General features: G+C 41.6%; 1 protein-coding gene across 1 annotated transcript in view; it reads left to right on the forward strand.

Annotated features, from left to right (window-relative positions):
- Positions 1-26,139, forward strand: part of fto (FTO alpha-ketoglutarate dependent dioxygenase) — a 57,110-nt gene that overhangs the window by 25,620 nt on the left and 5,351 nt on the right. Inside the window, exons 4-7 of the mRNA XM_061068057.1 lie at positions 373-498; positions 4,433-4,512; positions 5,328-5,471; positions 12,839-12,958. Coding sequence (XP_060924040.1) covers positions 373-498; positions 4,433-4,512; positions 5,328-5,471; positions 12,839-12,958 — 470 coding nt within the window. The remainder of the gene's footprint in view (positions 1-372; positions 499-4,432; positions 4,513-5,327; positions 5,472-12,838; positions 12,959-26,139) is intronic.

Below are 26,139 nucleotides of genomic sequence, written 5' to 3' on the forward strand. Positions count from 1 at the left end.
AACAAACTCTACAGCTAAGGCAGTGGCTTCTTCTCCCATCTTCAATCTGATGTAAACAAAAACACTGCTCTTTCTCTAGCCGAATTTATACATATTGTTTTGCCTCCTGTGGGCTCTACCCAGGCGCCACCTGAATGTCTCGGATGTTCCTATTGGTGTAAATGTATCGAACCCAGACAATACCCTACTGTGTTCTTCATATGTGAAAAGCAAACTTGATTCGGAGTTGATGTCTGAAAACTGCATCTGAAATAGAACTACACTTATGACATTTCTACACCCAGTGGATGAAAGCATCAATGCAATGCCTGGAATGTGGAGATAATTGTAAAATTGAATGTAACAGTGAGTTGAGCTGTGTGTGTCTGACAGGTGAGAGCAGTGAAGGAAGCAGTGATGAGAAGGCAAGCTGGAGGATTGGGCTCAAGGTGGCCTGGGACATCCACACACCTGGCCTCACGCTGCCACTGGAGTCTGGAGACTGCTATTACATGAGAGGTAGTAAATCTTACACTACACACACGCATATGCTCATGTAAACGCGTTGCTCACACAACTCAGCCACACTCACCACCGTGTCTGACTTTGGAGGGAGGAACCCTTTTGTTTCCCTGTGTTTTAGTGTTTCTTCTACTTTGTCCCAAATGACCCATGGCAGAAGGATGCCACTCCAGTCTCACTTCCCATGCTGTGGAATGGAGCTGAGGTGTGTGTGGGTGTGTGTGTGCGTCAGTGCGTGTGCATGCGTGTGCGAGTGGGGTTACTTGGCCCGAACACAGAGCTTTAAGGTTCCATGAAATTGTGTGCATTAGAGAGGTTAGGAAAACCAAATGTTATTTTTTGAAGTCCTGTGACCCATTGCTGACTATGTCTCTATGGAGAGGACAGGCAGCAGGCCACAGGGGTGTAAATCAAAGCTTAATGCTTTTGGCTGCTGCAGAAACCTTCACCCTCCTCTCTTTGGCCTTCCCAGCTTATGCATCTTTTCTGAATGTGAGGACATTCTGTCACATATATCAAGATAAAAACATGTGGATGATTATCATAAATGTCACATTATTATTTATTTTAAGTTTAAAATCAGATATTTGCATGAGGAGGGAATGACAATCACTTGATCAACACTGAAACATTTGTGTGAGGTAGATCAATTATGCATCCTTTCATTCATAAGCAATATATCGATACGCATGGAACCAGTTATATTGATGACAACAATATTGCAATAATTTATGATATTGTGTTATTATCCCTCACAATCAGTCCTCTCTTCCATTGACGTTTTAGTTCTAACTGTTTGTCCTTCAACAGATGTGTCTCCTGCATGTGTTTTAAAACTCCATCCTTCCACCTGCTGGACTCACAACAGCTACCAAAGCATTATTATTAGTGATATTATAGTAATATTTGTGTAAAATCAATACACCAAGATAATCTTCTTTATTCCCATATTTTTTCATTTTATTTGGTCTAATCTGTTAGCCTACATATATGATGAATATTGCATAAGTATTTGACCTTGTGATTAGAAGCTTTTGTGTGATTAAAAGATCACTGTTTTGATCCCTTCAACAGCAAATAAGTATATCCTTCTTAGATACAATCACATATGCTGTCAGTGTTTTTCTATGATGAGACTGATCTACTACCTGTGCCCTCTGTTGAAATGTCAATATCATAAATGCACTGTGAAGATGTTAATTCTGAAATGAAGGGTTTAGAGTTAGGAGGATGTAACCTAAATAATCTCAAAGCCTATATTTAGTACATATAAATGCTCCATATAAGGTCTTTGTGTTCTATTTGTTGGGTTTAATTTTGTCTTTTAGCAACAGATCAATTTCTAAACTTAGAAGATATTTATTTTTACAAAAAATGCACAGTTCCTAGAGGAGAGGTTTGGATTAGCTACAAGAAAATTTAAATGTTAAAAACTTGTTGTTTATACAATATTTAACTTTGTATTTCAAGAGTTGCAGAGGTTTATTGTTGTTACTAGTGTCAGCAATAGAAGGATTCATATTATTTGCCACATGATAATATTCACAATATTCAAAAGTGTATGGTATTTGCATAGTTACAGTAGCTCTATTGATATCTGTGAGACAAAATGTGAAAGGTCTGCCTCGAGATGGAGGATGAAGGACTAACTTAGCTTATTCTTGGACAACTAGACAGAATGCTGTCATATAAGGACGACGATCTCAGCAGCCCTCCATCAATCAGGCCTTTATGGTAGAGGCTAGACAGAGGCCATTTTGAGTAAAGGGCATATGACAGCCTGATACGAGTTTGTCAAACAGTATTTAAAGCAACTGAGGACATGAGGACTTTAAAATTGAAGATGACAAATTCACAAATAAGTTCCATCCAATCTTATGGTACTTGAAAGGATAGGTCAGTGTTACTAGTACAAACTGACCATTTCCAGGTGTAAAGGTTGTAGATATTTAGGACGTTGTGACAGGTTATTGGATGAAGACAGATCTTATCAATCTAAATCAAATCTAAAACATATTTGAGAAACATATCACTGTGTCTAACCGAACATCGGATTACCTATCGATCATCTGTTATAGTGTGACTATAGTAGCACTAAAATACTCTACTAGTCAGTATTTGTCAATTTGAATAAGTTCCTGTCCAAGTGAGAACGAGGAATGTTTTAATCAATTCCAGAAGTTGACTCTTTGAAGCTACAATGTTTTCATGCGTGAGCGGCAGTGTCTGTACCTAATATAAAGGGCTTGAAGCCACCCTCCTTTAGCTGGATAAGATTTACAATAGAACAGTCCGTTTCAGGCCAGCCATGATAATAGAGTGATGGGCTGTTGTGCAGACCATTCTAATGGGACTTGACTGTCGCGGATCAGTGGGGATTTATGCTCCACTTGGTGAGCACGCCCTTGAGAGGCCAACTGCTGCACAACGATAGCAGCTCACACAGTCCTTGGCCGTCTTTCGCTTTTGTCCGTCTACCTGCATTAAAGACTTGGCACGGTGCACGGACATATGCACGCACCTATAAATTTGCACAGCTCATGTGCACAAAAATAAATGCTCTCACACATGCAAAGAATCCTGTCCCCTGCTTATTGAAGGAAGCACATGGCTTCACTCACGTCTCCGACACCTACATGTACACGGCAACAGAACGATCACCACTAAAAAGGGGATATAAATCACACCTGTGTTTTGGTGACATACACCATATGATAAGTAGTTTTGTGGTGTTAAAAGAAAACTACAATGGTGTACATCCACAGACACCATAATGTCTTTTCAGCAATATTTGTCGCAGGGTGGCCCTTTTGAACTGCTAATGTCTGAGCTGCTGGAGGCAAATTGAATCACCATCATTTCCACCCAAATGGAATTTCAGTGGTTAAAAAAGAACAATGCAAGTCTTGACACCAGGCCTGTTCAATAATCAGATTTCCTGCTCCCAATGCACAGAGGGACTGGGGGAAAGAGTTGACCCAATATATTTAAAAGCCTGCTTCCTGGAAAAGGAGGACAAGTGGCAGCAGGCGCAGGGGTTGAAAGAAAGATAAATATTTATTACAGTTATCGAGTTTGCCTCTACTCCCTCCTGATCCCACTGACGCATCAGACGCGCCAAGAAAAGAACAGATTGATGGAGATAATTTGTTATTGGATATAAACAGTTTTAAAGACGCAGAGTAATTCTGCCCAGAGACCTAATCCCTCACAATCTCATCAGGGTGAAGAAAACACCGGCAAGTTGTTTTGTTTGTCACCATCCTTTTTTTTCCTCCCACCAAACAATAATATCTTTCTCCCAAAGCATTTGGCTGTTTGACTTTCAAATCACAGGCATTAGCCGGTGTACTCTTGCTCAAGGCGGGTGTAAATATGCACATGTGCTGTGAATGACAGCTCTGTCATGGCTAAATTAATTATTGGTATGAGGCAAATAATGGCAGAGCTGAGAAACATCTATACACACAAAGAAACACATGGAGGGATACACAGGAAACAGCAGTAAGGCCTCTTTGTAAAGCTCCTGCGATATTGGACAAATGTTTGTCGGTGTGGATCTTCCATCTTGACAGATTGAGTGGGATCTGGTTTTGTTTGTTAATTAAAATTATAGTACAGTGCTGCTCATTCTATTCGATTCAGTGCTGGACCAAACGCAATCTATCTGAGAGTACAAGGTGATTTACTTGTCATGTTCATTATCACTCTGCCTTTGATCTGTTTTTCTGTTTTTATCAGTTATTTTGCTTTATATGGTTTCCTCTATTCTTTATTGCAATAAATATAAACCCCATATCAAAGTACGACATCTTCTAGCACTCGTTGCGCTTATTGTATTTTGGTTTGATTATATCTGTTGGATTAATGGACTATTTCTGGTTGTGCTGGTACAGTGTTCTGATGGTTTTCTGTTTCCTGTATTTACCAGATGACCTGAACAGTACCCACCAGCACTGTGTCCTAGCTGGAGACTCTGCACGCTTCAGCTCCACACACAGAGTGGCCGAGGTGAGAAGCAAACAGGCCTGAGAAGGAAAACACGACTGTTTCAAACTTATTGTGTATTGCCATATCCTTTATCGGTTTCAATGAAGTCGGCTGCTGGTGCTTAGACGCTGTTTTAGGGAAGGACTTCAACTGGTGTCTTCTCAAAACATTTGTTGTTATATTTTAGAGATAAAATGTATCTTAAATGTATATTTTTTGTGAAATTTTAATATTTTTTAATAATTTATGAGGAAAAAAATTTAGAATCTATATTTTAGTAAAGCTTTTGTAATGACTAGAAGGAGGTGGGGCTAAAAAGCAGGACTCAGAGGGCAACAGGTAAACTGAAAGACCATAATACAAAAAATGGTTGGTACACAGGAAAGCAGGCAGTGAAGCAAACAAGCCAAAAAACTGGCTATGGTCAACAAACGCAATATAAATGGAATAAATGCTGGCACTCTTGACACAGCGGTAGAAAGACGAAGACAGGGAGGAGGTAAAGTGTCTGAAACGAGGAAAGGTCAGAATACAAAATAAAACAGGATGTAAATAAAAAAATTACACAAAGACAACCTAACCTTATTTGGCTTGACGGGCTGTGTTAGCATTTCAGACAAGCACATATGCATAAGTCCTCCACTCCACTAAAAATGTACAAATGATCACTTAAATAAGAACTGTACAATTTTTTTAACACAATTATACTCAAGAAGTCAATGTATTTAATTGTAGAGTATAAAGTAGTCATTGAGACCTTGTCTACCACGGGTTGAAGGCGTAAACCCTGCATGGACATTATTTGTACAACACTGGCTCTGTCCCTTCCCTACCAGTGTTCCAGTGGGACCCTGACCTACATCCAGTCCCGCTGCCAAGAGGCCCTGTCTAACCTGCACACTGACCCAGAGACAGGCTCCCACAGCCTGCTGGCCCTGCTGCCAACAACGCTACAGCACTGTGAGGAGATTCACAATGAGGTGGGGACATGGTGGTGTGTTTTCTTTCTTTTTAACATGCGTGTGTTCATGTGTGTCTGTATATGTGTGCGTGTCTTGCATGTTTGGGCGCACATTAGTCTGTGGTCTTTCCATGTTTTCCTTTTTGAGTGTGTGGAACTCTGAAGGTTTATTTGCACAGACACTGTTTAGTCTATATGTGTTCAATTTTATTGAAACCTGCTGTCACCCTGATTTATCCTGATATTCCACATTTAAGCACGAGACCTAAACCAGTGTTTGGAAATACCTGGAATTCAACATACCTAAAGATATCTTTTCATTATCTGGCTTTATTAAGCCTAAAAACCGCAATCAGACTAAGCAATGGTGGTTCTCAACTTAGTCAACCTTGGTTTTCCTGAGCAAGTTCACTACAACACAATGTGAAATGGACTTGGGATCAAATAGAAAAGAAATATTAAAATGTAATTCAAATTGGTGAGTAGACTTATTCTCATATCTTATAAGTACAGAAAGTATACTAAGATAAGAGACTTTGTATGTAGATATTGGTAAATAAAGCACTATAAAATGGTTCGACATATCTGCAGTCAACAGAAAAGAGTGAAATGAAGAAGACAGAAGGGATCCTCTCCACTTATACTCCAGCTGTGGAGCTTACCCTCGGCCATAATACAAAAAGTCAACATGCAAAGTCAAAGGGTTTGTTGGTCTCTGAATGTGTTAGTCCACTTAAGAGCATCTCTTGATCTACCCACTAAGCTCCATGGGATCTTGTAGGAATGGTGATACCATAAACCGAGATGATTGGTCAGTAGATGGTGGTTTTCTAAACATTGATCTGTTAACTCAAACATAACCTGCTCCGGAGCAGGTTTTGTTTGACTTGACCATCGACAGTACAGAGAGTTCCCTGAACATATTGTTTATATGAACGCTGTTGTTACTGCAGGGACACAGACGCTTTTCTTTGTGTTAACTTTCCTGAGTTATTGGTTTATGAAGATTCGCAGTAACATCCGGAACTGATTTTTGTTGTATCTGTTTTTCGTTGTTTGAACAGGATTGAATTAAACTGTGTTGGGCGTGTGGGGAGACTGAACCGGACTTTGTAAATATTCAGATTGAACTCTGGACGTTGAGACTGCGGGAGAAACACTTACACACCCACCCTCACCTCTTTCCTATAGTAGTTTTATGTGAAGTCAAGTCCATCATGTTCTGTAGTGTTTTTCTCTTTACTTTTCCTAATGTTGGTGTTGTGATAAAACCAAGAAACCTGCACTAGACCCCACCTAAACAAATACACGCAATAGAAAACAATCAGAACACAGTACCAGTACAACCAGGAATAGTCCATTAACCAACAGAAATAATCAAATCAAAATACATGAAAAAGAACAACCCCCCCTAAAAAAAAAAAGACAATGAAGTTGATATGGATCATCATCAATACTATTTAGTTGATCTAGTGGGATAATATCAAAACCAGTTTTTTTTATACTTTGCTACTATCCCAAGTAACTCAATTGAAATTAAAATCCAGCACTCAAACAAAAGACTTAGATGGCTAAGAATGGTTTGATTTGTCTTCTCCATTCCCTTTGCATCATGGGAGTTCCTGACCATGCTTTCAGTTGTCTCCTAACAGGTGAAAGCTTTGTAAACAACTGAATGTGAGCTGGCCAGCCCCCCCTTCTACTTACCTTGTTGTTTCTACTCAAGGAAGGGCCTCCAATATGAATTCCAGGTTGTTCTCATTTGTCCAGGCCTGTGATGGATTGTAAGGCAATAGCCTCTCCATATGTTATCTAAAGATGGAGTCATGCCCCACTCCCCTCCTTAACCCCTTTTCACACACAATAATGAGTGATGCTGGCTTGGGGTATTGAGGGATGGAGTGAGGTCAAAAAAGAAGAACGCGAGGGGCCGTCTGCGGAGCCATCAACCGCCTGTGTTAGCCCGCCGCAGGCCAACAGTTAATATAGCACTTCACCTCTCCCCCTTTACACCCCTGGGCTCAGAGCGCACATCCTAGCCGAATGCTAGCGCCCAGGCCTCTCAGTGGGACGCCATGACAGATGAGTCTGACGTAAGGTTGTTTAAAGGTTGTAGACAATATTAATTATTCAGCACTGCCAAACAATAGGGCTGTCTGTGTCAGGGGGAGTGCTGCGCTAGTTGAACTAGCAGCACCTGCTAGTTTGCCGCATAGCGCCACAGGATTACCAAGTATTGTCCCTCGCCAGGAGGACAAAGAAGGTTTATTCAGGAAAACACAATGCTATTTAGAAAAACCTATGTGTGTGTGTAAATGTTTAAGTAAGGGGTGGGGGGAGGGGGGTTACTCTCGGGGGCTCAAGCCCACCCTACCTGGCGCTCACAATGATCGATGTGGCCATTTGTTTGGAGTTGCCCACGAGAGCAGAACACCCACTTATGTGATGTATTGTTGGTGGAGTTATTTATGATGGTGGCACACTTCGGTTCTTGGCGGGTGCATATTGCGCAGGTCGTGTTTGACACGGGCGACCAAAAAGTGAACAAGCAGGAGACACGCAGGCGGCCTGACCTGAGCGGCGCCTTATGGGCCTCTCCTTAAAAGCGCTAAACAGCAAGTTAGCACCCGGCTGACGTGTCACAGACATCGTGCAATGCGGTGCAACTGGGAAGGAGGTTGACACGGGAGGATCTGACATCTGACTGTGATGAACCAGAGCGTCTGCCATCTGAGTCTGCGTGTACGGGGATGGGCCGGGATGTCGAGTCGAAGTAGGCGTTCGAAGGGAGACGGCGACAGAACTGAGGAGAACTGAAGTTCCAACCTGTTTGTTAGGCACGGCCCTTCTCGCTGTCTCTTTTTAATCTTACCTCCTGTCTTCTGCGGGGGTGGGGGGGTAGTCTAACATTGCATCGCCACACGGCCCCCGTGTGCATGTTTGTCTTTGAAATGCTAATCCCAGAAACAAACGTCTTGTCTCATTTAAAGCCACTGTGTCACTTCCCAGGTGGGTGTGTGACAGAGTGCCCTGAGGGACCCCCTCTAATGATGCTAGACCCCCACTGTAAATATTGAAGGGTGGGACAAGGTTTCCGCACATGTTCTGGCAGAAAGTAAACCGTGTGGAAGCAGGAGTGTGTGACCTTCCTACGTCCTGTTTTCCAGGCCAGAATGTGTCCCCCAGGCTCTCAGGTCTTGGAACACCTTAGCTGAGGGGCTTATCGTGGCAATATCATTGTAATCTTATAAATCACTTCTCAAAATATATTAGGCTTGCAGTTTGCAGTCTGTGCTTGTTATTCCTCCTGGATTTACCAGTTTTATTACCCTTTGACACTGTTTCTAATTCACGTGAGGCATGTTTATTGTTCATTCTGCAGGTTTATTGGGTGTTTTAATGTCTTTGTACTTTGTAAGTTTGTTTAGAAAGTGCAACAAGAATAAAGATCTTCCCACAAGGGATAAAATGCTTTAAAGGTATTTGGGACTCACTTGCTCTGCGTTCTCCAAAATCGGGATTTAACCACAGTTTAGTGAACTGATTCCACTGTAATTTAGTGATTAGTCACATTGATTTAGAGGAACTCTCTTCCATTGGCAGCTAAGCCAGCAGGACGTCTTTTGCCTACCTCTGTGGGACAGAGTTAAAGAATTTAACACAATTTTATGGATATAAATAGAAGTCGAAATGTATACAGCGATATGTGTTTGTACAGTATAACCTATCCGTTGTATGACCACTCTTGCAAGAGTGTGATTAGAGTAAACTGTGAGCTGGGTGGACTCAGCTGATGTGTGAGGAGGCCGGCAAAGGTAAACAGAGGACGGCAGAGTGGGATCGATCCCATTCTCATCAGTTCCAACCTCCGGGCCCTGGCCTGGAAATTGATTGGACCCGCTCAGGGAATACCGTGAAGGTGCGCCTCATTAAATGGGAAAAAAGGGGGCTACTTGGCTTTAACTCCAGAGTTGCCATGGTGGGCGACCGGTCGACTAATGTGGGGCTAATGTGTAGTTAGTGTGTCCATCACCTGGAGAGATGACAGTGACTGCCGCAGGGGAGCCACTAGCTCCCCTCTCGCTCCCCATGCGCCATCTCAGAGAGGCAAAAACCAGCCCCAACAACCACTCTCTCTTTAACACACACTTTCGATCTGTCTGCCTGGAAAGGTGGCATTTAGTCAGCGTTCCCCTCTTGGTAACTCTCAGCTGGGTGGCCAGACTCCAAATGCCACACTGGCCAGCACTCCTAAGTCGCTTTAGATGGCCAGCTTTGTGGCTACCACTGGCCTGCGCAGTGGGGGACAGGCAGCCATGTCGGCTCAAAGTGGAGACACAGGTTGGTTTCTTCTCACTAAAGGACAGGCAGACAATCATAGAGATGGAAGGAGGGACAGATAGAAAGAAAAGGACGTCCGATATCAGCGCTCAAAGGCTTTGTTGTGTGTTTGAGCTGTAGTGATCGAAGGGGAGTGGATTCGGAGGGTGTTGAAGGGACCATAAAGGATGACATTTCTTTGAAGGGTGTGTTGTATGGAGTGACTGAGAGGCTGCTGAGCAGTGCCACTGGCTGTGTATTCTCCCTGACATGCCCCAGTCCTTGCATGTCATCCCCGCTGTGATCAGAGCCCTTTGGAGGCAAATGGCAGGATGATACTGTTTGCAGCTTCTACCCAACACAGACCTCACTCAAGTTGTTTATTCAAATAATGATTTCCCTTTGTTTGAACCTGCTCAGGGGGCAGGATGGTAAGTGACCTGTCATCTATTCATCACTTGAAAATATCAACAATTCTAATATTTCAGTCTCACTGACATAATAAGCATGAACCTGGATAGTGTGGATTTGATTTGACTACAGTACCTTTTGTAATAGCTTTTTTGCACCACAGCCATAGTAGCTGGGGAATAGATCTTCTTACCTCTGCTAAGGAGGTTATGTGTCCAACCCTGTCCGTTTGTTTGTTGGTTTGTTCGAATCCTTGTTTTTAGACAAGATTTTGCAACAATTACTCAGAGGATTACCATGAAACTTGGTGCAAGGATGTGGTACGGCTCAGGAAAGAAGCCTTTGATTTTAGTGTGGATTCAGGAATTACTTATCAAGTTCTTTAACTTTACATTTATGTAGGTACATTTAGGCACTTAATATCGAGGAGTGTGTGCAATTTGCTGCACAACAGGCCTGTTGGGCCTTGGAAGACGTATCTGCGGAGTGCGATTCTAGTTAACATGGTGCCCAATAGTCTTTCCTTGCAAAAATGTGAGGTAAACAATAGAAGTATGTTCACGTGACAGGGACGTGCCAGATGACTGTGGGGCGTTTGACCCCTTGCCCACTGAAACAGTGGACTGGCCTCATTGAAATGTATGAGAGTGCAGTGTTTTTTATTGGGAGCTGACATTGCTCTGAACTCATTAACCAGTACAAATTAATTGTATATGAACATAATTTGTCAGAGACAGGGTTAGATGAGAGTTGATGACAGGCTCATCCCAAAAAAGTCTGTGCTACATGAGTAGAATGATCGGTGCCAGATACATCAGTGAACCGAAACAACGAGAGGCAAACGGTCATATTCACCCGTTGAATCCTTGCACCTTTTTGGGAGAACTAATGCTCAAAGCTTTTAGTCGCTATGTGAGTTCATAGCTATAAAAAATACTCTGCTGTACTCAGTCACTAATGCTGTGTTAGAAGAACAATAAACAAAGTCGTTTTCAGAAAAGGAACAATAGCGCTCTCAGTCCCTTCTGATATGCGAGTCCTTTGTATGCGACTACGTTTTGTGTTGTACAGTTGTCTGCGTCAAAAATGTAATAGAGCGTGCATTGTTTTGGGTGGATGATGCTTTGTAGGACGTTTTGGGGGAGGGCAACTCGCAACGTCTCACATTTGCGTTTGCAGCAATTGGGGCAATCTCTGACATACACCCTCGCAGCAGCAATTGTATGCACAGACATTAACAAAGCCACTAACGCACCTATGTAGACAGACACTTGCGGGGGCACACGACACACTGATCCTCATGCAGCTACAAACACACAAACACGCACACAGAGAGACACACTTAGAAATAGATAGGGCTACACCTGGCTACATGAAGCATCCTTGCGAGGATTAAATCAGCACTTCAAAAGAGCAGGAAAGAAAAACACTCCCAGCGGAGGAGAGGGGAGCGGTTCGGCAGCCGGGACTGTCATCTCCAGATGGAGAGAGGGTGTGGGGAGAGGAGGGGAAGGAAGGGAAGAGAATGAGGAGAAGAGGAAGAGGGTGGAGTTCTCAGGTGTGCTGACTTGAAGGTGTGTCTCTTTCTGTGTGTGTGTGTGTGTGTGTGTGTGTCTCTTTCTGTGTGTGTGTGTGTGTGTGTGTGTGTGTGTGTGTGTGTGTGTGTGTGTGTGTGTGTGTGTGTGTGTGTGTGTGTGTGTGTGTGTGTGTGTGTGTGTGTGTGTGTGTGTGTGTGTGTGTGTGTGTGTGTGTGTGTGACTTGATACACTCAAATTTGTGTGTGAATGTGTTGCGTGTGTGTTCTCTGTGTTTGGTAAGGGTGAGAGTTTAGTCACAGAGACGACCAATGTTTGTATTGTTTTTCACGCCTGTAATTAAAAAAATGTGTCCTCACTGTACAGGGACATTTTTAAAAAGGACTGAATGCAGGATGAAATTATTTAATGAGAATATCTCCCTCAGTTTGAAGGAACAAAAACATATATTAAGGCAACATTTATTTTCTTTATGCCTAAAATCATGCAAAAATGTCATCTCTCACAGACTTTATATCTTTTATATTTTGTATCAGTTTTTAAGAAATTTCCTAAATTAATGAAACATTTTTTTTACGAGCAGAAATGTTGGAATTTAAATTGGACAGAAAAAAAAAAAAAGAAAGAAAAGAAAAGATTTCTTTCAAATCGGATATTTACTCAATTTAGTAAGTTACGTTATTCATTAAAGTAGTGTATATAACTTGCGAGCTTGTTATAGAGGTTGCATTCTTAAGTTACGAAAAATAGTTTAGACCAGTTTGACTTTTACTGTTCTAAGTTGACAAATAATTGTGGAATAAATCTGTCGAAAGATTCGCCACAGCAGCAGTTTTTCATGTATTACATTTTTACAAACATGTGTGACTTTAAGTTACATGTGTAAATTCATGACATGATGCTTTTATAATTTGCAGTAATATGAAATAATATTTTCATCCACATTCAATTTATGTTATGCTGTAATGTGTAAAGTTTTAATATTTTAGAAAAAATGCTGAGATAAGAAGTAAGAAGTAGAAGTAAACTAAGAAGACTAAGAAGTTTTGGGGAAATTGACCGTTTGAACTAGCATTTTATTGTGTGTGAACATATGTGTGTGTGTGTGTGTGTCTCGCAGGTGGAGTTCGAGTGGCTGCGGCAGTACTGGTTTCAGGGCCGGCGCTACGCCCGCTTCTGCAGCTGGTGGACCAGACCAATGGAGCAGCTGGAGAATGACTGGAAACTCCTGGAGACCATGGTAAGGTCTGCACAGAGAGACACACTACCGGTCACACTGCAGCCTCACTGTCTGGATTTAAAACTCTGACACTTCACTGAGTATCGTCAATTCTGTGCCACTCACATTGTTCAAGTGACACGTATTTCCATCTTAATTTGAAGGCTGTGTCTCTAGCTTAAAACATTGTGTGTGTGTGTGTGTCCGGCTTTACACTGATGCCATTCTTGTTTTAGAAAATAGATGCAAAACATAGGTGTGAATAGATAATAAAAAAAAGTTAACTATCCAAAACCTGTTCCATTCAAGACCCTGATTTTAATATTACATCTGAAGGCAACATGCCAAAAATATGAGCGATCAAAGATATCCTTAAAGGCATAATAATAATGATAATAATAATAATAGGGTTTTGAACTCCAAGCGCACAACATGTCTCCGCTTGTGATCTGTCGCCACATAACGCTCCTCACAAGAGAAGGGTGTGTGAGTAAATTACATGATGGATTGTCTCACTTCCCACCGCGGTGCATTGTGAAGGAAGCGTCATGTGTTTGTCGAAGCCTCACAGAAGTTTTATTAGAGAGGAACATGGGCACACAGCTATTAGTTAGAAAAGGAATCACTTAGTAATGTCAGATTTATAATTAAGTAATCTTACTCACTCCTCTGTGCTGTACATATGTGCCATACACGCACACACAGTAGATATACAGCACACTATCACACACACAGATACATGCTTGGTCTCGTTTTCTCTCCCTCCCCACATGTTCTACGCAATCCTTCTTTCATAGCTTGATTTCAGAGTGTGTGTGTTCACTTGTGTGTGTGTGTGTGTGTGTGTGTGTGTGTGTGTGTTTAACACCCAGACACCAGAAGCAGCAGGGGGCACTCTTGTATCACTGTAGCAGCGGCAGAAAGAGCTGTGCTCCTTTTTTCCTCCCTGCTCTCTCCCTCTCTCTCTCTCCCTCTTCCTCTGTATGTGTCTTTATGTCTCTCGCCCGTTCCTGCTGTCTCTGGGAGCTCTCTGTCTCTGTCAGTGTCGAGTGCTGAGCAGTAATCACATCTAATGCTCAGGCGGGGATAAAGACAGGGGCTGGAGAACAGTACTGCTGCTGCTGCTGACACTGCCCAGCTCTAGTCATAGTCTCTCCCTCCCTCTCTCTCTCTCTCTCTCTCAGTCAAACGGCCTGGCAGCGGGTTGGCGAGGGTGGGTTGGGGGGGAGTTAGTAGACAGGGGCTAAACTCATCTAGAGCTCCACCTCCGGGCCCAGATGAAGTGTGTGATTTGGACCTGTATTTAGAAAAGGGCATCAGTGAGATGTGAGGTCTTTGGCTCTGCTGCTGCGTCTCGGTTTCTGTCTCACGGGCGAGCGAAGCCCCAGTGTGTGAACGTCCAAACGTTTCCACGTGTTGATTTGTGAAATTCAGCATCAGAATTTATAAGATATAGCAAAAAAAAGAAAGTGAAAAATGCTTCATTTCTTGTAAAAGTTAGTAGAATAAAATTATTAAATATGTTTATTTATCCTGTGTCTATACAATTTTTTTTTTTACATTTTACATTACTTTGATGTGTTTATAGCAGATTTAATTCTACAGTCTTGAGTTATTTGATTGCACTATTAATTGCATTGTGTCAACCCGCACAATATCAAGTAAATGTCTCCTGCAGAAATGCTTATTGAACCTGTGTAGAAAATAATACACTGGTGAGCGCATAAATGTAACGATTCACTATTGTGATGAAAGACAACATTATTGCTCTGGCAAGCAATATTTACATACATGCATCGACCCCTGATACGCTGATGAAAAGCACTTTATAGACTGACTTATAGATTTTCCCTTTGGAGCTTTTGATAGCTGTGGCTTCTCTGCAGCCAGATTAAAACACATTTCTCTAAATTACTTTGAGTTATTTAAATTATGTTGGTTCCTCTCTGCGTTATTTTATTGCATATATTTTACATTTTGAAGCTGAAAATTGACAGCGCAGTGTAATTTACTGAAATACGAGTGACCCGCCCGGTGCAGATGCCTGTTTGCCATTTATTTATTTAGATTTTTTTCTGTTCCTGCCTGCAGAGGATATTTTAATACAGCACTATTTTTGTCAAATTTGATATATCACCACGGGTTGTTTTAAAATAACAAATACATGTCTCTTTAAATAGAGTTTATAAAATGTGTTGTTTTATACGCTGCGCTGTAGCAATAAAACAGCCTATTGTTTTATCCTGCTAAAATAGCAATACAAACAGTGCAGCCTTCCCCTCTTTATTGTCATATTTAGCACACAGTGTTGTGGGATGCGCAGGGCTATGTATGCGTTTGTTAGTCTGTGCGGAGAATATTGCAATGTGGGGGGGACCAGCTCCTGTTTATGGATACTGTCTCTCCCTGGGGCTCCCTCTCTGCTCCTCAGCCTGTTGTCATGCAAATGCTTATCCTTCCATTTGAATGACATTCTGATAAAATACATAAATAAATATATAAGGAAATCGAAACAAAACAAGTCCACTGGCTCGCGCGCCTCTTTTTTGGTACCTCATGAATTCATGTGGTTCCCTGATAGACACAAAAAAGTAGAGGTTTCTGAATCGATTTCAAGCCCAGGTACAGGGAAGGGTATTGTGTGTATGTGTGAATGTGGGGGTTTCAGTGTATTTAAGGTAAAGGTTGTTTCTGGAGGGATGGAAAAAGAACATTAACATAAAGGTTTTATTTTCCCTTTTGATTCAGGGTGCTGGACTCCATTTAGACCTGCCTGCTTCTCAGCCTTGTGTTCCCTCAGGACGCTGCTATCATGGCTATCATACAGAAGTGACACATCTTTAAACTAGCAACAATGAATAGCTTCTGTGTGACTGACAATAGACAGAGAGTCTTGGCTTTATGCAGAATATTTTAAATACCGGTGTGGTATTTTTTTTATCTTTTCCTCTTTTCGCTGTGGGGGAGAAACGACAGAAACGAGCCCACGAGCACATCTCCCTCTTATTTATTTTACGTCTCCCTGTCCTGTGTGTGCATGCACATGTGTGTGTGTGTGTGTGTCCGTGCACGCGTGTGGGTGTGTGTGTGCGTGCCAGTGATGTTAATGTATGCACTCTGCATGACTTTAATTGATTTAGCAGCTCTGCTTGCACAGTACAGCTTTTTCCCTAATTTGTCACTTTCCTGACTTCTGTGGCTGCTCATCTCGCAACTTCAAAAGCCACCACGGATGCAAAGAGATTTCAGTGCACTCCGTCTCCCTCTTTCTCTCTCTCTCGCTATGTTCTTTCTTCCTCTTGTTCTCTCGCTTCCACTCTCCCGCCACATCTCCTTGTCTCTCCCTCACACTTTCCCCCTTAGTTGACAGGAGAACGAGCCTTGTAGATGGAAATCTTTTCAACACATATCAAGGAAATTAATCTACTTTCATAATAAATGGGATCCACTCCGTTGAATACATTTGTATAATTCAAAATGTACAAAACAGGAAGTAGTATCGGGGCCATGTCTTCCTCTACTCTGTTCACCCGGCCTGTCACTCCCTGTTTTCCAATGGTTTGGTCACACACACACACACAAATATGTGCCGTACACACTTTTATTTTCTCATTATGTGACTAAACCTACCTCTGATTTATAACAGAGGCTGCATGGCTTTTTCCATGCATACCTGTGTGGATCTGTGTGTGTGTGTGTGTGTGTGTATTTGTGCGAGGATGTGCTTGGTGACCATTTCATCTTCTCCCCTCCCTTTAATAACAGTCTTTGCAAACAATCTGAGCCGGCGAGGAGGGTTGCACTGCAATTGTACACAGCCTGGCCAGGTCGCCATCGATAGCTGATTAGGTTATTGACCCGGCGCGTGTGGAGGGAGGGCGCTTGGGAGACGGTAGGAGAGGGCGGGAGGGATAGTGAGCTGTAGGGAGAGACCGTAGAGGCAGACACAGGGAGGAAGAAAAAAGAGAGAGAGAGAGAGAGAGAGGTTGTGTGTGTGTGTGTTGGGGGGAGGAGGGATGGGGTGGGGGGGTCAATGTAAATGTTATTGCTGTGTGAGCTCATTTGATCAAAGTCCTGGAAAGGTTAAGCGAATCCAATCTGGTTTTGTATGGCAGAGTGGAGACACAGGCGCAGGGGAAGAAACCCCAGGACGGAGAATGGATTATCATATTGGCGCTGGAGTAGCAGGGGCCTCCGACGGACAGTTTACCCTGCCCGTAATGCGTTTAGACAGCAATTGGCCTTAATAACCTTTATTGACTTCAGCGGGTCAGTGCCAAGAATCTAATTATCAAAGTGTATCAATTTCATTGGAGTTTAGAGTTGCACCGCTCAAAATAATTATTTTAAGGTCGGGCCGGGGCAATTAATCCCTTCTCCACTTATTTGATGGCTTTGTAAAACATTATAAATGTTATGGTGTCTGTTGTGCGTTGCGCCGTAAATAATTTCGGGGAGCAATTTTTGGTAATGTATTATTCGGTGAGCTCTCCCTGCCGGTCCAGCTGGGGGGGGGGGGAATAGACGGCACATGTTGGCCAGCGAGGCCAGAGCAGCATCATGTTGCAGATGTTTACTCGCCGTCATTTTTCTCTCCCTCTCGCTGTTTTACTTGCACAGTCAGTTTTATACCCACTTTATATGCACACATGGAACCCAGATTAATTATAAGTGTGAACTAAGCAGTAAACTGTTTAAAGACCATTTTTTATTGCTCATTATGAAGCCATTTATTATCTCCTACATTAAATCGCACTGTTTATGCAACATATTGTTTTGCATTTTAAGCTCTTTACTGTGCAAATAGGCTTATTTATTTATAATATTCCAATTCTTTGTGGATCTTTAAGCGTGCAGTCTGTGCATGTGTGTGTTTGTGTACATGTAACTTTATATGTATGTCCACAGTGTGAGTGAGCAGAAGTGCACAGTAGTTTATCCTTCATTAACAGTCAATATGTGCTCTTACCTGGATTCCAGCAGCTGTTTCTCCTTATCACACAACATAGGCTAGAGGCCTAATCCACGCGTTCATTATTGCACGGCCTTGTTTACCCGCAGCTCTATATTAGCTTGCTTTGCTTTGCCCTATTTAGACAGAGCCGTATAAAAAAGAAATTACTCAAAGATTATTGTTATTATTCATTTAAAGAGGAAATATATGGCTGATAATACATTTTACATCATGCAGCAGCTTGTGTTTGGAAATATAAAATGAAAAGAAGCAGGAAGAGACGGAGCGACGGAGAAGGGAGAAAATGTAGCGGTGCAAAGGTATTTGCAATTCTCTTTGAAGTCCCTATTCAACAGGGTAAGCTGAATTTTCGGCAGTGCCTGATAGTGTTCTGCGTAAATGCTTAAAGCCCTTTAGAGAATTTTCATGGGCAGATACGCGGTGGCTTGAAGGGAGCGTTTATGTTACCTGGAGCCAATGCAGCCAGCAGCTTTGTACCTAAAGATGTACACTAGTGGTGAATGGTATCCCACAGAGATTTGTCTATGACAGAATCTCGCTGCAACATCGCTGTAAGCCAGAGCGGAGGAAGGAAAAAAAGAAAAAGGAAGAGGAGCGATGAACAGGTTTAACCCTGTCACTCCTCCGCCGACTTCTACAAAGACGTGGAAGGACAAAAACAGCGAAAGAGACACACTCGTAATAAACACACAGTTTAAAAGAAACTTTGTGGTGTTTTCATTTGACTCGTGGAAGTTTGACGGGGGAGCGGTTTTGCAGTTGAAAATTAGATTTTGTAAGCCTCCTTTCATGGATTTATTTTGAAGCTACTGCACATCGCAGTACTACAGTGTTCAGTTGCTTTTGAATGTTGCGGCCTAGAATAAAAGTGGTTCATTGAAATGTGCACAAATATGTACACACACACACACACACACACACACACACACACACACACACACACACACACACACACACACACACACACATTCTGCGCTGCCAGTCATAATTGCAATTGTGGTCATAGTTCAGAGTGTGCCAGTTCATTTGATCTCCTTGGGTACATTTCCTTGTGGAGCACGATCTCATTTAAAATGATTAAAATGATGCTTCATATGAGTGTGTAATTATTTCTCAATAACAGGATGTAGCACCTTGTTCCTGAAACCTCACGTTGCGTTTTCATTCCTCCTGTCGAGTGAGACCTGAGCAAACCTGTTCCTGTGCGGTGAATGAATGGATTTAGAATGTATCAGAGGAGCTTTGCTTGACTGATCATCGAGTGGCACAATGCGGAAAACCGCAAATGAAACAATGTCACTGGTTCACCGGCACGTAGCAAAGAGGGTGAGCTCATCGAAAAATCCCTCTTCTTTTTTTTTTGTTTTGGTTGTCTTTGTGCCAATGATTGGAGTACACCTCGTTTTTACAGTGAGGGGGTGGGGAGTTTTATTGACAGTGGTTTGGATAATTTATTTTGTTTGTCTGTGAATTGTGATGTTGACAGCGTTTTTACTGTATCAGCGGGCTTTGAAGGCGGCTTGTCTCGTCTTCTTAGAAAACAAATGAGCACTTTACAGAGACTGATCTGCCTGATCCGCTTAGCAGCTCCCTCAATCCCCGCATTTATTTATTTACTTGCTTATTTACTTACTTATTCATTTACTTACCTCTGTATGGATTTGGTTTGATTTCCCCCCCTCCCTTCCACTACAGGGCCACCCCCTCCTCTTCCTCTTCCTTCTCTTCTTCCTTGGCCCCGATCAGCAAGATAAGCCTTCAGAGGAGGAGAGATAACATCCATTAAAGTAGTAAAGAGGAATTATGGGGCAGCCCAGATTAATCACTGCTCAGCTTAATCGCATTCAGTGTGGACGGCGGGGTTGGCTCCGGGGCCCGGCTTCTTCCTGTGTCATACCAACAGAGAGAGATGCAAGGATGGAATGTGTGTGTATGTGTCTGTTTGTGTGTGTGTTTGTGTTTGTGAGTTGCAATAGTGCCTTGATGGGGGAGAAAGTATAAAAAGATGAAAGAGAAGATTTCAGAGCATCACACAAGCCCACCCCTCTTATAGCTGACTGGAGACATTACAACTAACCAGCTCTTGACATATAATTATTCTAGCAGTTTGATCCAGGTGTAATTTTTTACTTTTGCTGGGATTCGTGTCAAAGTAGTGGAGTTAAAGAAATTATGATATACACAACAAAAAAAAAAAATGTTTTGTCACTAAAGAAAACGAGAGTAACTTCTAGTCTTGTTCAATGTATGGCAAGTTATTGCAGCATTAATCATATTGAATACTGAGTACATGGCCTTCAATATTGATCATGTTCAGAAACAGCAATACACATTCTGAGTTCAGAAAAATGGAGTGAATAAAAAAATAGCCGTAAAACTCTGAACCCTGTGAATGCACTTTTAATAAAACCATGTGAATCTTAATCTCGTCACTGCCTGTTGTTGATATTCTTCTTCTTGGTTAACTGCAGGTCAACTCACATTCATTTCACATTTACTCACGCAGTCCCTAATCACAGTCACAGTCTCCGAGGACGTCGTATCGCCCCCCCCCCCCCCCACACACAGTGAAACAATAAATTAAGGCGATTGATGAAAATGAAAACAGCCCACCCCTGTATAGTTTTCTCAAATCGAACAATAAAAAAAAAATCCCTCCTTGAACCTATTAAGGAACAAAAAAAGAGTAAAGCTATTGTATAATGGAATTTTCTGAAAATATTATTTCACACAGGTGTATTCAAAAACCTCAGTAAAAAATGCACTGCATAAGTAAAATTACTTCAATGGGTAACAAGCAAAAAAACCTCTAAAATGCCTTTCAGCAACTGTGTAAATATAACTTTTAACTTTATGTAGAACAAACTTAATTAATTTGTCTGTTAACAATTGGAGTATTTTTTTAAAGTTGGTAGACAAAGGCTCAAAGCTACAAAGTCATACATGGCTTTGTTACTGAATCACACATAACATGTCGGTGAACAAGATTTAATCCATAATCATCTCTCTGTTCAAATTTTGCACTTGATATCCCAGCGCCTCTGTAATGCTTGAAAGACGCAGGAGCATCTTTTGTGTCGGGGGTTTTCGAGTACATAAAGCCACCTTTCAATACAATTAACACAGAGAATGGGGCGATACTGATGGTAAGAAGGTGTAAAATTGTTTGATTTGCTTGAAGAGATGCAAAGAAGAGGAAGATATGTGGGAAAAGATTGTTCACGATGATTGTATAATTTCTTTGGGGGGAGGTGGAGGAGGCGCAGCAAAGATGAAAACATCGGAGGGGGGGTTGGAGCATTAACCGAGGTGAGGGGGAACAGAGAGATAACGGTGAAGATTGAAGTGAAACCAGAATGGAGAAAAAAAAAAGCAGAGGCTGTAGACAAGGTGATGTGAGTAGAGTCAGGAGGAAAGACACGTCCTGTGAGCTTGACTTCTTCATTTGTATCTGTGTATAAGCCAAGTACACTATACAGAGGATAAACCGAGCAGAGATCAAACCTGATTCAGAATGTGTGTTTTCTCCGATGTGTTTACTCACACAGTTTATTCAGTCTCTTTGTTTAATTTATATCAATCATTTTTAATAATGATAATGATAGGTGAACACACCCATGTCTGTTATAAGCAATAATTGCATTGTTTAGTCAGGTGTAAGCACAACCACTGTAATTATTCTGTAACTGAGTGATTGTTTGGGTAATAACTTTTAAATGACCACTCACACGGTAACAGCCAGTGGTGGAATGTAACAGAGTACATTTACTTTGTAACTAAACTTAGGTACATTTATCGTGTAGCTGTATTTGTGATCACTACTTAGAGGGGAAATGGACCATTGATCCAATCTGAGCAAACCGGTAACATTTGGCAATTAGTTTTACTTTGGATATTCAAAGTACTTACTTTACTCAAGTAAACAAAGTTAATTTGGTACTTTTACTTTTAAATTAGTAAATTTTTGTCTATAATATAATAAGTTATTATAAGTACCTTTACTTAAGTAATATGATTGAGTACTTCTTCCACCTCTGGTAGCTGCTCTGTCTACTCACTGTCATAAAGCCATAACAACCAGTGTTTCTGTGACCTTCCTAACCAACAGGAATCGATGTAAGAATCAGGCAGTCACAAGAAGAAACAAGAAACATTATATGAGCTTTTTTTATATTTACTCCTATATTGCGGTTTATTGAGAAAGTAATCAGCTCTAACTTTTTTGTTGTTTTACGAATACAACGCTTCTAGCTGTACCACACTGGTGATCCTGAGAGTGTCCATCCCTGCAGGTAGTGAAACTCTTCCACCCTTTTATCCTTCCTTTGCAGATAGTGCGATCTGATGGGTGGTGTTAAATGGGTGAGATGTAGGACAGTGTAATTAACGCAAGTCCTTTAGCGGGCCCCGCCTCACTCCGCTGGGAGCGCCCGATATAGCGCTCATTAATTCCTATTTGTGTGTAATGAGAGGGTCATGTTGGATGTAATAAATGGCTCTTTTATTTGGGTATGAGCTGCAGGGCGGCATTCTCTCCTGGCTAACAGTCTCATAAACACCCTTTAGCCGCTCTCATCAGCCTCCCTGGGTGGGTAGCAATCACATGTACATGCATACATAACACAGTGGGTAGGGGGCACTTTGTAAATGTGTGGAAAATCATGTTGTTTAGAAACACTTGAGTAACATCAACATACCCCTTTTCCTTGTAACAACAGTGTATTCAAACCTTTTAAAATGACCTCTTTACTGTTGAAAATATAACATGTAACAATTTATCATTACAATAAAAAGAAATAACATATGTCATCTATTTAGTTGACTTGTGTACTTACATTATCCAAATGTTTCCATCAATGTTTAAACCCAGAGAAATCTCCAAAGTTATTCAAGGTTATAGGATGAAGAAACACACACTGCTAGCCAGTTAGCGACATGGTTGTTTTTCCTTCCTCAGTTTGTATTGGTCATTCATATCAGGATTTATCATTTGCTACCTAACACAGAGTAAAACTTAAAACATTACCTCATCCCTGAACATGATTTGTGAAGTCATCAGGGGCTCCGTTCAAATGCTGATCCAAAGTTTCAATACCCAGCAAAACAAAACAGTATAGTTGGGGCCAACAAAAAATGTCATGAAAATGATGAATAGAAAGAAAAACAATGATGTCAGTATACATAACCATAGAGGCTTTATTCTTGTCAGGTACAAGATGTAACTCACTCCGACATGTAGTGAATTCACTTTTAAGTCCATTTAATTAATTAGATTACACTGATATACTCCTCAGTGGCATTCTTTTTCAAGCATGTATGCTTTGTGTAGAACATGTGGCGGCGAATGTAAAAAACCGCCAGCGTCTGTGACGTCTTTGCCAGATTGAAGTAGACAGCATTTTATAGAGGATGTGAGTCCATAATCCAGTTAAATGTTAGTGCTTCATGGTGTGTGCCTTTGTCTATTACTGCAGAGCCATGTAGTGGGGAGAGAATTGTATACGGCAAAAAAAGAGGGGGGGGGGGGGGCTGCTAGTCAATATCCATAGAGAAGCAGCAGATTAAACACACTCCTGTTATTGAGGCACAATGATGCAAAAGAGACTATTTGCTATCCATGAGTACTGATGTTATATTAAACAAATAACTGAGCTCACGTAATTGAATTCTGGAATAATATGAGAAACAAAACTGATTGTCTGCTTGTCCAACTCAACTCCTTTTATTGAATATGTATTTTTTTGCAGTTTCTGTCCTACTTTTGACATATTCTGCCTCTAATTCACCGCTGACGTTTGATCAGACATACAACAGATTGTTTGGTTTCAACACAGCAGCCTGCAGACAGATGCAAAGATTTGGAAAATCACTAAACTTCAGACTTTTTTGTAGTCAATCAAAACTTTGTAAATATCTCCAACCCCCACAAAAAAACTAAACTGCTCTATGTGAGCGTGTGTCTAGATGGATGGAAACCCTTTTTATTGGTTTAGCATTTTTTGAAGACATAAAGTATGGTGCGGCGTGTGTATGTAACACTGTAACTCTAGGGCTGGCTTTGGCCCCAGTCAGCAAAAAGCTTTTTACTGGCAGGAGAGTGAGGCGCTGATCCCAATCTGCTATCTAGAGCGAGAATCTAGACTCGGCTTTCATACACTGAAAGAGAGAAAGGGAATTTTAACAGAGTAGAAGGTGCTTTAGTGTCACGCTCATCGCAGACATCTCTGTCCAGCTCTGTCTTCATTGTCCTGAATTAGTCAAAGCACCTCTCCAAGCTCTCTTGTGATGGATGGATGATGCATTCTTGCCAGGCCAGTGAGGAGTTTGAACAAATGTTTATGTGTGTGTGTGTGTGTGTGTGTGTGAGTGTGTGTGTGTGTGTGTGTGTGTGTGTGTGTTTGTGTGTGTGTGTGTCCTGCCCCAGCCTTCTGGAGACCTCATTCAGACTGAGAACTATGTGCTTTAGCCATTAAGGCAAACTGGATCCATGCTCCTTATCATGAGGCGCAGACAAAAGCTTCAGCAAGAAACAGACCGGTGAATTTTTATGTGATATTTGTGGGCCCGCTGGACGACGACCCGACAACAGCTTTTCCTTTTCTTCTCTCCACCAAAAAAGCAGTGCCACAAAAGCCTGCGAGTTCTGCTTCATTTGACCCTGTGGAAAGCATATGTCCTCCCATTCTGCTTGTATTCGGCCCAGAAGATGGACAGCCCTAGGGGCCATAGAGAGCGTCCCTGCCCACTTGTGTGTGCTACAATGTCTTCAAACAAAATCACTTGTCAGGGGTCTTCCCTTTTTGTGAGGTTCACCCCCACTCCCACCCCCAGACTCTTTGTCACTTCAAACATGTTACTCTGATGTTTCAGACACATTTTTCTAATGTTTTACACTCCATATAATCTGCTGTGCGTAGCGAAGCCCATTTTACTGGCTGACATAATTGATGGTGCCTGCAGCCTTGCAAGGGTCAATCTGGCAGAAAAGCCTCAGTGTCTATCACCACGGTGATAGCGAGAACCCGATGACGCAACCACACACAAATGGGCACACACTAACAAAGTAAAATTAGGCATCACTAGATCTTCTTTAAAGGCATTCACACCATCTCATCCCATTTTAAAAACATCTAGATAGACTTTGAATAGAATTCTTTTGGAAAGTTTTCTAGAATAAGTTAAAATCCAAAATAAAATTACATAGATTACTAAAAACTTGATATAAGGATGTGGTATTGGTCAGGGAGGGATCCATTAAATTGTTGTGCGGTTCTTAATCGTGGGGCGGATGCAGGAACTTATTTTAACATTCTAAGACAACGCAAGCTAGGGCATTTTTTAACATTCTCAATGATTTCTCCGAATAATTTGCGGATTTTGAAAAAAAAAAGGTTTGTTTAGCGGGCTGATATTTATGAATGTGTGCAATTTGGTGCTGATAGAAATAAAACTCTGAATCTAATGCATTTAAATGTGGTTTTATAAGACGACCGGTGGGCTTTGGTGGAGGTATGCACAATAAGTGCCATTCTAGTTATTACATCATTAGGAATTATTTTAGTTGGAACAAACCTTTTTGAAGGTCCCTTGAGGCATGGCTCTGAAAATTGGAGTTATGAGAGTTTTACAGATTATTTAATCGCAAATAAACATATAATTTCACACATAAAGAAAATATTTTGTTGAATAATCTTACAGAGACTTTATATATTTTAGAACATTTTCTTTCTTTCACTGTTCCCCGACACAAACACACGCAGACGCCGACACACAAACACACACACACACTTTATCAACCAATCTTACGTAATGGAAGCTGAGCAAATTTAATTTCAGATAGGCCTCAATTTTGAGCCATCTGTAATCATGTGACAGCAGGCAGATGGCAAGAAAATAAAACACAGACACACACACACACACACACACACACACACACTTTATGACTTTAGGTGTGATGTCACAGAAAGGTGAATGTGGTCTTGGTTTATTTCTTCCCGGACTAATATAATTTTTCCACTGGTGGAGAGCCCCTGTCTGTTTTCCCCCCCTAAGAGCAAAGTAACTCAGCGGTAGCGTGTACCAAACACACACACAGATCCCTTGTCCAGACTGGAACTGCAGGATCACAGCTCCCCAGTTGTTTATATCAGTGAGCAGAAGCTATCCATTACCCCGAGCAAGGTGCCTGATGCTTTTTTCCACCAGCGGTCAAGTTGATATTGGTTTC

The sequence above is a fragment of the Limanda limanda genome, chromosome 3 (genome assembly GCF_963576545.1).
Source record: "Limanda limanda chromosome 3, fLimLim1.1, whole genome shotgun sequence".
In the NCBI taxonomy this organism is placed as follows: Eukaryota; Metazoa; Chordata; class Actinopteri; order Pleuronectiformes; family Pleuronectidae; genus Limanda; species Limanda limanda.